Here is a 13,920-nt window from a genome sequence, read left to right as displayed (position 1 = left end):
TCAGGAATAATTTAAAAGCTTAGTTCAAAACTTAAAGGACAAGGGAGGCTAGAAGTCATGTTTCACTTAACCACTGAAATTTATGGAAATGTTGTGAATTGCTTTAATGCTCTGATTAATTTCTCAATACAGGCTTACATCAAGCTCAACGCTAATCACTCTCGATATACACTTTTCATTACTCGCTCGTTCTACTCGATCCCACGTGTACAAAAAAAGATCTCTTCTTTTGTCTCTTGTCAGTTTTAAGTAAATATTAACAGCGTCACACCCTTATTACGTAATCATATTCTCGACACACTCCCCCCATATATCTCCGGGGGAGATATATGTTTTTCCACTCAAGTTCGAGCTGCCTCGAATAAAATAATCACACTCATCACATTGATAATCATTTCTCTTAAGGTAAACAAAACGACTGTCTCTATAGTGTTAGTCCATCAGCTAAATGCAAGCTGATAGCACTGTTCGTTCAGATTGTCCATTTCAGACTTCCTCTTGGCTAATCTCTTGTAAACGTAAGTGCGCTGCAACTGCAGCATCACGTCTTGGGCGAAATGGGGCAGCCTCTGGGTTCATTCCCGCCTGCGATGCTGGCAGCTGTCTGTCACACGATAGTTCCAGGGGGTAAAGCTGTTGAATAGCTCGTTCCACGCAAGACTTCTTGTAACTCTTTCCACCGTAGTAGGCCATTCCCTATTGTCTTGTTTAGGGCTGCCTTGACAAGACCAATCAATCGTTCAAACTGCCCTCCCCACCACGGCGCGCGGCTCAGATTGAATTGCCATTTGATTTGATTGATGGAGAGGTATGTCTGCAATCGTTCGTCATCCATGACAGCTCTAATCCAACTTGCTACGCCAACAAAGATTCGGCCGTTGTCTGAATAGATTCGTTCCGGTCGTTCTCGGCGCGCGATAAACTGCTTCAAACTCTTTAGGCACTCTGCTGTTTCCAAGTTTGGTAGGAGGTCAAGATAAATTCCCCGCGTAAGACTGCAGGCATATAGCAAGACATAGGCCTTTCCCTCTCGTTGTTTAGACACTCGATATCGGATTGGACCAGCGTAGTCCACTCCAATCACTTGATATGGGTTGGTTCCTTGCGTCCGGGTAGTTGGCAGGTTTCCAGGCGGCGGAGCTGCATACACCGATGCTTGAAATCTCTTGCACCCATGACAGCTCTTGCGCACTTTCTTCACCAGCTGTCTCAATTTTGGAATCCAGGAACGGGTACGCACCTTGGCCATGGTTAGCCCCACTCCCCCGTGCAGTGTTTCTTGGTGTGCTTCCTCTACTAGTCGGGGACCAAGCATGCTGGTTTCTGGTATGTAAACTGGATACTCTCGTTGTATTCGGCCCCGGCATTCTAATAGTCCGTCCTGGTTTGGCTGTAGGTTCAGCGCCACGCGATCTCGTTCAATGTCACAATTCTTCTGAGCCTGTTTCTCCCAGAAGAGCCGCTGGCTGTTTGTCTCTTCAGTTGTCAGTGGTCCCAGGACGCGTGGTGTTCCTCGGCTACGGAGCGAGTTGTGTGCGAATCTCCGCATCCACGCACAGATACGTACAGCCTTCTGTAACTGAAACCTGTGTAGCACTTCTTCAATCTCGGTTTTCTCGTTTGCTGCAACTCCCAGCACTTTCTGCACAAGTTTAGCTTCGGTTTGGCTTTCTTCTGACGGCTCGTTTAGTACATCCGCTGGCCAAAGTTCTGGAGTTCCAAGCCACCTTGGTCCATGCCACCACAGATCAGCTTCCTCTACGTGCCCTCCACGACTTGCAAGATCAGCGGGATTATCTGCTGTGGGAACATAGCGTCAATTTGAAGCTAGGATGCAAAATGCAGAAATTGAACAAGTTGGTAGCCATAAACTTCTTGGAGTGATAATCGACGAGAACCTAACTTACGAAGCACATGTTGACGAACTATTTAAAACTTTCAAAACGAATTGGTCTTCTACGCCATATAAGCTGCTACTTGAAAAAGAATCAAAAATTGATCTACTATAACGCAGTAATCAAACCACTCTTCATGTATGCAAGCACAGTATGGACATCGTGTAACAAAGAGGCACTCGAGAGAGTTCTCCGTATGCAAAAACGGGCTGCGCGTATTATTCTTGCAGCACAACGTACTAGTCGAACTGTCACTTTATTTAATAAGCTAAACTGGATCCCCTTTTACAAAGAAGCTTATATAAATCGATGTGCACTGGCCTACAAAAGGATAAACAGAACTTTACCTGAATACATGAACACATCTTTAAGGAAAAACTCTGACGTCCATTCGAGAAGTACTAGAAATTGTAATTTAAATTTATTATGCCCCTCTCACAGAAACGCCTCTGAGGGAGGACGCACTTTCGCCGTCAGAACTATTAAAGATTGGAACAGTTTACCCCGGTCTTTAAAAACAGAGAAGTCCGTTAAATCGTTTAAGGCTAAATTATGTAATACTATTCTTAACTCTCAGAAAACTAATGGAATTTTTTAACTCTTATTATTCGTAGTATGTTTGTAATTGTAAGTCCAGTTTATTATTTGTAACCATTTTTAATAGTAACTTAATTAAGTATTTTATTGTAAATAATATCGTATTTCAGCATTTTATTGTAAATAATATATTTTTAGCATTCTAATTATTTTAAGCTGAGGGCCCCAAGTTTATCAGTAACTTAAGTTACTGTCACGGGTCACCCTCATTAAATAAAGTCTTTCACTTCACTTCACCTCTTTGTGACTGATTATTTTCTGCACGCGATTTGCTACGAACTGCTTATATTCTCCTTGTCCTCGAATCCAGTACAAGGCTACTGAACTGTCCAACCAGCATTGTGTGCTTCTTACAGGAAGCCCGTCCAGAGCGTCTCTCACATTGTCAACGAGGTTCACAGCCATGTGACCAGCGACCAATTCCAACCGCGGGATGGTCAGTCCTTGTTTGGACAGTCTCGATCTAGCCGCAATTAGGCCCTGGCTCGTTCCGGATGCTTGTCGGATGACTGCATAAACGCAGGCTGCGACTCCATTTGCGCACGCGTCTCCAAACGAATGTAGATCGATTTGTTCGATTTCCTCTCGATGAACAACTAGCGATCTCGGTATGGTAAAGCTTTCTGGCAGTTTGCTTTCCCACTTGACCCACAGCTTGGCAAGATCACGCGATAGGTCTGCGTCCCAGGCTCCTTTCGTATCACAAACTGCGCGGTAGATGAGTTTGCCACTAAGTGTCTCAGGCGAGACAAGTCCCAGGGGGTCATATATCTTAGCTAGCTTAGCTAAGATACCTCTCTTACTCAGCGTTGCTTTCTCTGGTGGGACTGTGATGCTAAGTGAGTCTTGTTCTTTGTTCCACGGGAGACCGAGCATACTAGAAAATGTTCCTTGTGGGACTCCTAACTGCTGCTTTGCGTAGGTTGGTTCTCCTTCTGCTTGAGGAGACTGCTTTGATTCCAGCTCGGGGACGTTTGAGTGCCACTTATGAAGGTTGAAACAAGCGTCTTGGAAGATTGTTGTGGTCTTATCTTTCAGTTCTCGAGTCTTGCACACTTTAGTTGATCCCGAGATTAAGTCGTCAACGTACAGTTCCTTGCGAATCTTGGCTACTAGTTCCGGCTCTTTCTCCTCCCAATGGTTAAGGTGCACCTCGATCACTCCCCCCAGTAGAAAAGGAGATGGCGCAAGTCCAAATAGGGCTCTGGTGAATCTAAGGGTCTCCAATGGGGATTGTTCGTCTCGGCGCCAGTGAAAGCGCATTGCGTCGCGGTCAGACTTTTTTACTCTCACTTGCAGAAATGCTTTCTGTAAATCGCCGGTAATGGCCACGGGGTTAAAGCGCCCTCTTACTAGCACGCTCCAGAGTTTGTTCTGCAGGGGCGGGCCAGTATGCAAACAGTCGTTTAGCGATGGAGCATCGCTGAAGGCTCTTGCTGACGCGTCGTACACAATTCGCAGTTTTGTTGACTCCGCTGTGGTTCTCAGGACAGGTTTGTGTGGTATGTAGAATTCTCGGCAATTACTAGATGACTCGTCTGCTCTCTCGACAACCCCTTCGTTCTTCTGATTTTCAATTATCTCTGCATATTGATTTGTCAGTTCCTGACGCTCAAGCTTCTTGTTTAGACTTGCAAGTCGTCGAAGACTTCCGTCCTTATTGTTTGGTAGCAAAGGATGATTTCCTCGCCATGGTAAGCCAGTCTCGTACCAGCCCTCCTTGTGTCGCACAAGTTGCTCTTTGAATTCGGCATACACGCTGCTCTGGTCGTTAGGGTGTGTGTCAGACAACCGAAGTACATCAAGACGACAAGGTTCCTGGTAATCTACATGGGATGTTTGAGTTAACAGTACGTTTGTTAAGTCTAGAGGCTCTTTTCCTGGAGACATGATAATCCAGCCGAATTTCGTCAACTCAGCCACCGGCAGACCAGGCTCACTGATCTTCGGTACACTCTCTGTTTTCACTTTAGCGTAGTCACCGGCTCCTAGAATTATGTGCACTGGTAGGCGGCTCTTTGTGTCCACATCGTTCATTACAACTCCGGACAAGTGTGGATTTCTCGCGATCACTTCTTGATACTTTGGGTTTTCCAGGAAAAGCAGTTCTCCTTTGTCCACTTTAGTGACTTGCACAGGCATTGAAAATTCTCTGTTTACATCAGAAATGGTGATAGTAGCCAGCTCTACTTCTCTTGTTGACGCTCCTAGCAACATCTCTATTTTTCGGACTTCTTTCTTGTGCCCAATGCTTGAAATGTGGTCCAAAAGGGCGGCAGATGCGTACGAGCTCCCCGCACCCGTGTCCAACAAAGCGCGACATTTAATTCCTTCCACTTCGACAACAACAACTGGATATGTTACATTTCCAGTTGGAATTCCTGTGGCGACAAGGAGTGGATTGGTCTTGTTTTCTTGCTTGTGACAAATGGACGTGTGATGCTTGCGATCACAGATCTGACACCTTAACTTGCTTTTACACTCATCAGCGCGATGCCTTGCACCTGTGCAATTGAAGCACAGTTTTTTCTCTGATAGGATTTTCTGTCTCTCATGAACACTTGTGACCTTTGTACAATTAATTGCTCTGTGTTTGTCATCCTCGCAGTAGACACACTGATTTCCGGAACGCGGATTTGATTGATGTGTATTGAAGGCAGGCAGGGCCGGTTTAAATTGTTGATTTCTTTTCCCTGTTGGGTCTTTCTCTGGCTTTTCTGCAGCAAACTCTTCTACCGGATTGATTTGGGTCCACTTCTGCAGCTCTGTCAAAAGATCTTTGAAACCCCAGTCCTTCCAGCCTTCATTTCCACACACCAGATCGGCCTTGATTCCTTTAAGCTTGTCCAAAGTACATCTCACGTTTCCCTTGACATCTGCGAGCCGTCCAAGCGTGTCCAAACTTTGCTCCGGTAATAATCGGCAGTTCCATTATGTTCTTGATATAGGCATTTACAATTTCTGTCGGTTGTCCATATTCCGCTTCGAGAATAGCCTTCGCGTTTTCGTATCCTTCCTCTGTAAATGGTAGCCCATCAATATCTTTGCTCACGTGCCGCTCCAACAGCTCTTTTAGATATCCAAATTTAGTGAGGGGTGCCAGGTCAGTGGAATCTATTTCGGATGTAAATTTCCCCCAGAAAGGGAGCCATTCTTCTATCCTTCCATTGAACTTCGTTATGGATAATTTGGGGAGCTTGGCAGCTGAAGACGATTTACATTCTTCGGTCGCTTGGGTGGCTGCTTTTTGTTGTTCACGGTTTTTCTCAAACTCCGCTTTCTGCTCTAAAATCTCTCTCGAACTCCATCTGCAGTTTATGATTCTCCAACGCTTTTTTCTCCTGTTCCTCCATATCTATCGCTTGGATTGCGGATTGAACTCTGTTTGTTGCTTGGTCGGCCTTCTCGAGGTGTTTTTTGATTTCTCCGCTCCATGTTTTTATCGCGTCCTCGCTCTCTCCCTTTGTGAACTTCTTTTCCTCTACTGCGGACTTAAGCGTATCCACTGCACTAACAATACTTGTAATCGATGATTGGTGGCGCTCTAAAGATTGTCGTTCTCGTTTCTCCACTATCTCGTCGGTTTGGTTGAGCTTGAAGTAAAGCATTTTAACTTTGGTGTCCAACTCTGCTATTTGCTTCTCCGTCATATTTACTCGGGTCGGATTCTTGCTCTTGTTCGAGCACTCTCACTTTCGTCTTGTCCCGTCGGAGGTGCCACTTGTGTTGTGAATTGCTTTAATGCTCTGATTAATTTCTCAATACAGGCTTACATCAAGCTCAACGCTAATCACTCTCGATATACACTTTTCATTACTCGCTCGTTCAACTCGATCCCACGTGTACAAAAAAAGATCTCTTCTTTTGTCTCTTGTCAGTTTTAAGTAAATATTAACAGCGTCACACCCTTATTACGTAATCATATTCTCGACAGAAATTACTAAGATTTGAAGAAAACGGCAATAGAAGGAGGATCCGTCATTTTCCTTACCAAAATGGAAGAAAACAGCTAAAAATTACTCCAAAAAATAAATGTCAGCCACCATGTTGTGATAGATCAACAAACTTGCAATTGTCCATGTTTGGCTATTTCCTGCCCAGTTTGCACAAACCTAACTAAATCCTTTGTATTGATAACCGCATTAAACGAAAGATTTGGTTAGTTTTAAACAAATTGCTCAGAACATAACAAAACATGAAAAAATTGCATGTGTGCGAGATTTATTGACTTACATGTATGTCCCAAATGACTCACACCATTTTTGTGTCTTTCTTTAATTCAGTAGCTAACAATATTGTACTACATATACCGATGTGGTCTGTTATCTGCTATAGCTTACAGTTCCCATAAACAAGAGTTAACTTCTCTCCTTAGAACTGCATAGAAACTACATGTAGTCCAACACAGGTAACCACTTCCCCAAAGACAGTTATTCAAAGTGCCCAACAGTTCCACAGTTGATCAGGCAGAGGTACACATGTATATAGGTTGTTGTTTAAAATGTCTTTTTTGGTCAGAATAATTTCTTGGTCAGGATTATCTCATAGCTAGTCTAATTTTCATCAAAGGGGAAGGGGAGTCTGGGGCCAATAACTTATAAGACCGACAAATATCGGAAAATTTCTATTGATTGCTTTCATGGCCAAGTGGAGATGAAAGTGGACTGCAAAGTCAGAGATCTGGTGTTTGAATCTGGGGGAGTACAAAATATTAAAGATCTAGATGGTTGATATGGGATCCTGGCAGGGTAGGGTCCCATGGGAGAAACTTCAACATAAAAAGGACAGAAGTGCTTATCCTGCCTTTTAGGGGAGAAAAAACGCGGTTTTGGTACCTCTCAGGGTGTTAAGAGGGGCTTTTGCAGTTCCCTTTAGGGTATTGAGCCAAAAAAATATGGCAGAGAGATAATGTGTTGTTTTAAAATTGGTACCTCTTAGGGGTGAAAAAAATTTCAAGCCACGCCCACAAAACAGGATCTTGGTACCTCTTAGGGGTTCTTTTCAAAGTTTTCGATGAACAACCCATCCTTTTTGTATGGGTGTCCCCTTCAAGGTAGGGTAGGGTTAGGGACAGTCAGGGAGGTGGGTGCCATGCATGTTATTCTTTGACCTTTGGTAAGAACCCCAAAACACAAAGAAATAAATAAACTTATTTGAAAAATCTAACCATTTTAAAATACTCACAACATATACACCCTTGCATCCAGTCCTCCTCACATCAAGAGGCATTGTGAGGGCAAACTATCTTGCCTCAAAGAACAACACAATGTGCCCTTGAGCACTTAACATGGACCACTCAGCCCCAACTCACTTACCGTCAGCCACCTCACCACCCATGCTACTTTCAAGAATGTAAAACATATTTTGTTGTGCATTATTTTCCACTGGCTCAATTTTTAGCTTCCTTTGCTTAATTAGTAGATAATAATGATATATGATACAACAAACAGTACAATTGAACCATGACTCGTGCAACCTTAACCGTTTCAGATTAAACTGAATGACTTAATTTGAAAGGTACATTGTGTAATAATTGTAGACCCTACAAATTTAAATTTAAATTTCAATGTAATTACAACAAACACTGTGAGCACTCACCCAATAGCACCACTTTATATGTCCTATATTTCCTGGCTTCCTCCATTACAGAGCGCAAGCATAAGAATTTATCCTCAGGATAAAACTGTTGTACAGCTGCAACTGTTAAGTAATTTCACCTAGAAATACAACGCAAACAGTGGTATTCTCCATTTATCAACTTGCAAAATTCACTGCTACTTCCCAAGGAATTTGAATGGATCCAATGAAAAGACACTATTCAGATGACATGAATCTGCTGCAAACCTCAATACAAATTATGCATTCAGTAATTTTTAATCCCAAAAGAACCCCTTCTGTATCATTTTGAGAACAGAATGACACCAACTGATTACACCTTTTGATTGCTTACTTTTAAGCTTGAACAACATAAATTGCATATTCATAAATTTCACAGGTCTTACTCAATGATCATGTTCAAATTCACCACTGTAAAGACCTGTGCAGATTGGTTGCCTAAATTATATTTACCTCTAAGTTTAACTGTTGACAACAGTGACAATCCAACAACCCCGTCATTATGACCACCTTCAGGCTGTGACAATTTACCCCTGCTTATATTTTCCCCTGCCATGAACAAAGTTCAGTCATTTTCTTTTATTCATGTAACATAGCTACAGTGAAACCTGTGTTAAGCGGACCCTATATTAAGCGCACTCCATCTATTAAGCAGACACCAGCTTGAGTTCCTAAATTTTCCTCCATCATTTACTCTAAAATGAAACTGCATTCGGAGGACACCTCTGTTAAGCGGACACGGACACTGATATTATTGAGCCAGTTTGTTTCACAAAACCTGCAATAAGCAGACACTTCAAGGGCCTTTCACTTCTAAAAGCTCAAATCACTCCTCCCCCAATGTCACTTTAAGCCTACGTAGATTATTCCAGATTGATGCATTGACTGACTGAACATTGTGCTCTGAGCAGTCTTTGATCTTACACTGTGTTACACTTTGTTACAAAAGGGTTAATAATTAACTACGGTGTATCATTACACTAATCTATATTAGAACCTGCTTAGCTATAGAGCGGACACCCTCTATTAAGCAGACATTAGCGAGTGTCACGTGGGTGTCCGCTTAATACAGGTTTCACTGTAGCTATAATTATAGCAAAGCCATGCTATCAAACTCGGTAACTACATATGAGACAAGTGTGTATCAATACAATGTACATTTTATGGTACAAGCAAGGTCAAACTCTTTCATCGTTCCCACTGGCAATTAATTTATTGAACACTGCCCCAGTTGTTCGAAGGCTGGATAAAACTATCCACAAGATAAATCCCTATCCAGTGGATAGCATGGTTTGTTTTGCTGACACTTATCTGCTAGATAGTGATTTATCCAGTGGATAGCATTATCAAACAACCCAGGCCAGATGAACTGGAGAAGTTCGGAGAGCGCTCAACAAGCTAGGGTCACTCTCAGCTGTACCTCAAGTGACTCTTATTAGCTTCTTTCAAACTCTCCTACCAAACTCTCAAGCACATGCATTGTACATCAATGACACACACTGAAGTATGTATCAATTTTAAATCTAAACAAGCTGCCGACCTTAATTGTTTATGCCCTCAAAAACACATGCTGGATCTCCAAATTCCCATTACAGCCACTTCTCCCATCATTGGCTGCATATATAAGCTGAAGTAAAGAGCGAGTGGGAACTCTAAAGAAGGCATGAAAAGAGACAATGGGACAATTATTATTCCCACCTGAGGGTAGTGGAACATGAAAAAAACAACGGAAATATTTTGTGAGGTCCTCACTGAGATATTTTTTGATACAAAAAAACCATAATAATTATGGTTTTTTTGTTTTACTTTTTAGTTTATTTTTTATTATAACAACAGCTAAGGATTAGGTGCAAGGTCTGGAAATTAAAGATAATGGGTAGTGGAAAGTTCATGCCCCACTGTTCCCCCCCATCCCCTCCCCCCACCCCCCGCCTAACCTATATGTTGGTTACCATCAATAATTCCCATCTTTTTTCAGTATGGCATGGCATGGGTCAAGAGGGAGAAAAAAAATTAATACAATCAATTTCAGTCTTCCATGAAATAAATGTATTTCCCTCACTTTTTTTGGAAACAGTTGGATGCCAATATTTAAAACTGAAGACTCAGCAATATGTCTGTGTAAGTATGCCATTAGGTATGGAAATTTGAATTTGACACCCAACTCATATGATCATAGCCATATCTTTGAGCAGCAGCTGAGAACATTGCTACTCCCCGGCCCTAACCCCCCTGGATGGGAGACTAGTTTTTCAAAGCAATATTCAATACTAAGAAATGTTAGGTTACCCAATTCACTGGCATGCAATTATTACAACCATGTTTGAAACACTGATATTATACTGAGCAATAGTTTTTTTAACAGAAATTTAGTTCCAGCAGTAATTACTTAAAATAAAGATTTTTTAACATATTTCCCATTAATTTTCTCAAAATATCTTATAAATTCCCACACATTCATTAAATTACATAAAGTTAAGCAGTTTTTCACTATAACAGCTATTATGCTATAATTACTGAAATTTTTCTCTTTCTTGTACAGTACATGGAAGCAACACAAATAATGGACATCTCGCAAATATGTCAGCAAGAGAGTGCAATGTGTGAAAGTAAGCTGAAGGGTACAATTCTGCTTCTGTTATGGAAATATATCTGAATGTGTTACGTATGCTTGAAGTTAGCCATGATCAATTATACTCAAGTTTCATTAAGTTTGTGATCAGATGTTCTGTGATCATAACCAGAAGATAGTATGCTTCTGTCATAACCAATAAGAAGTTAATGGCAGTGTAAGTAGAAAATCAACTAAGTGTCTGTCTAATTATCACAGTTCTAGATTATCAAATTACAGTCATTTCAATCATTAGCTTTTGACTATATATTTTATCAGCTGGCTAATTTACAACTGCCATGAAGGAGCTGAACTCAGGTCTAAAGGGAAACAACTCCAGCTAAAGGTCTGAGCTGGACTTGAACCCACAACTCTCGATTTTAAGTCTGGTGCCCCAAACAATCAAACACACACTGCCTCCTATCTAAAATAAAGTAAAGTAAAGTAAAGTAAAATCCTTTATGTAAAACACAATTATCGTTTAAGCACTACATGCTTGAGGTGTCATGTATCTAATTAATTATCTAATTATCTAATTACCTACTGATATACTGATACCTATCTATTACCTATCTGACACAATAACCTGAGCTTGGCTTCCCTGTGGTTCTTTCTGCCCTTGAACAACATGTTAAAACTTAACCTAGAGACAGCTCAGCTGACAGACCTTGGCTCTGAAACAAGCAAAAACACTGCACTGTTTGTTTTAATAACAAGCTGTCATGTGTTTATAAATTACTCTCACTTCTGGTGGAATTAAAATTAAATAAAAAGAGGTAATCCATGCTCAGTACAGTGACACCCGGAAGTAACGCAGATAAAAAGGGGTAAGTAAGCCACTTCCTGTCACTTCCTGTTAGACATTTCGAACCGGGGGGGGAGGGGGGGGGCTTCCATATGAGAAGGTCAGAGATGCTCATCTGAAAATTTGACTTTAACCCCTAAAGAAGACCAATTTAAAACAAAATAGGTTCAATTACTAGCCACTGTTCCAGAAAGGATCACGCCTGCACTTGTAGAACTGTTTCGCATACTCCAGAGATCAGCGGGAAACAAACGAGAGCCTTTCTTTTAGTATTACTTTTTGGAGTGTACCCTAAAGGTTACTTTGACAGCTAAGAATGGTGACATTTCATCATCAACACCCTAAGTGGGACCAGAATCCTTGGTTTGTTCCCAAGACGACAATGGACAAGCATCCCCAACCTTTTCATATAGGAGTGCCCCCCCCCCCCCCCCAACCCGGTTTTGAACAGTGCACTATCCAGGGCCATTTTACAGTCAATTGCACTGTGTCAAGTCAGTTATTCTTTGAAGTACTCAATATCTTGCCGCAGAAATGATCTAGATTGAATACATTTTCGCACCAACATTTTTATTTATATAGAAGCTAATTATATAAATAGCTCATTTCCCGAAGGTGTCCGCTTTATATACAGGTTTAACCGTAATCAGTTGCCGAAACCTGATGAGATATTAAAAATCACAAAATTGATGAGTTACATGAATTTGCGAATTATGATTCAAGCCGTGATTAAAGGTTTTGGATGATCAACAGACAAGAGAACTGAAGAGAATTCGAACAACGCATTTCCCTATTATTTATACAGTATTGTAAATAAATACTTCAAAGATGAATACTGACACAGAGCATGATTTGAACAAAACAGCTGATAAATAGTAAAAAAGGCATTACAAGACTGGGAGTTCAGCAGTCACTAATATCACCCTTGAAATGGGAAGAAAAAAGTGAGAAGAGAGAAAAAAAGAAGTTACACAGTACACAAGGTATTCATATTTGGTAACCCATACAAGCAGGAACCCCACTGAACAGGGCTTAACTTTGTCGAGCGGATGAGATGCAGTGCTGTCCTTGTGGTATTATGACTCTATGTTGGAAATTTTTTTGTTTATTTTTGTTTATTTCTAAGATCTCTCAAAAGGTAACAAAGAAAGAAAAAACTCAGTGATATTGCCTAGGAAAATAAAGAATGAAGAAAAGAAAAAGAATGAAAAATAGAATCAAGTTATACTTGCTTTGCTGCTCGGACAAGAAGCCTTACTTTCGTTATAATTGTCTCGCACGAGGATCATGAATAACTTCATGAATGTTTCAAAGGTGTTACACTGTACATCTCCTCGTGTATTCTCTTACCATAGCATTTTGCCAGTGGGCTAACTGTAACTTAACCTACTGATTAAAACCTCAAGTCAGAGGCATCAAAATTGTCACTGTTTTACAGGCGATCCATTTTCGAAGTAGAGTGGCTCATATAGTCACCTTGATTGAGATTCAGAGGGGCTCTTAAGTCTTAGTTTTTGAGATTTGGAGGGGGTCTTAGGTCTTAGTTTTTGAGACACCAGGACAAAAAGTTTGTAACTAGCCCCCACCCCCAGCCACACCCCCCCCCGCCCCCCGCCCCCGCCAGACAAATAATTTTGTCCTTGCTAGACAAACCATCTACAAGTTATGTGTTGACAGGTTTTTTTTTGTTAAACTTTAACACAAAAAGTTCTGTTCTCAGAGTGGATCAACTCCAAGTAAGTTTTCAAATTTTAGCTTCATGTGTTTTTAAAGTAAACAACACATAATACAAGTTAGTTCTAACACTTGAGTAAGTTAAGCTTATGTAAATACCTAGCAAATAACAAAATTCATCTAAAGCGAGCAGATGTCGGCTACACGAGCTAATTACTTTAATTAGCGTTTGTTTGATGTTGCTCGGAATCTCTCTAGCCTGCGAACAGGCTCCCGGTGACCCCGATCGCTTCGCTCTCCGAATCCTTCTGTTTGGCGCTCGCCGAATTTTTTGTCCGTCCTCGCCGGGAGCCTGTTCGCAGGCTAATGATCTCTCTCGCCTTCAAATAACAGTCTCGCCATCTCACTTTATTAAGATTCTGGAATGCAATTTGCTGCTTATGCTATTTAACAAGCGTGCGTATAAATACGAGCTGAGTTAAACAAGTATAAATACTTTAAGGACTTCAAACACTTCTTACCTCGGGAAAAAACGTTGCTGGCTACAGACCATCACCATTCATGGCCGATTTTTGTAAAGAATGGCCCTAGACTCCCAAACATTGCTCACACAAACATGTCGGATCTCCATCATTTGCTACGCATGAATGAAAAGCATTTCCGCGATCTGTCACTGGCTCCACCAGCACCCACTCCCTCGATTTTTTGGGAAAAATTAACGC

General features: G+C 41.4%; 1 protein-coding gene and 1 pseudogene across 4 annotated transcripts in view; both read right to left on the bottom strand.

Annotated features, from left to right (window-relative positions):
• Positions 1-13,920, bottom strand: part of LOC149104799 (ras-related protein Rab11a-like) — a 21,658-nt gene extending 7,738 nt beyond the window's left edge. For all 4 annotated transcript variants that reach the window (XM_089271032.1, XM_089271033.1, XM_089271034.1 and 1 more), the window contains exons 1-2: positions 13,720-13,920; positions 8,091-8,209 (exon numbers count right to left, since the gene is read on the bottom strand). In XM_089271032.1, the coding sequence (XP_089127158.1) occupies positions 8,091-8,136 (46 nt within the window). In that variant the 5' untranslated portion in view covers positions 8,137-8,209; positions 13,720-13,920. The remainder of the gene's footprint in view (positions 1-8,090; positions 8,210-13,719) is intronic.
• Positions 89-4,709, bottom strand: LOC149104800 (uncharacterized; annotated as a pseudogene).

The sequence above is a fragment of the Orbicella faveolata genome, unplaced genomic scaffold, assembly GCF_042242905.1.
Source record: "Orbicella faveolata isolate gen_17 unplaced genomic scaffold, um_ofav_v1 contig_34, whole genome shotgun sequence".
NCBI lineage: Eukaryota > Metazoa > Cnidaria > Anthozoa > Scleractinia > Merulinidae > Orbicella > Orbicella faveolata.
Note: the sequence above shows the minus strand (reverse complement) of the source record. Positions and strands in the feature narration are given on the sequence as shown.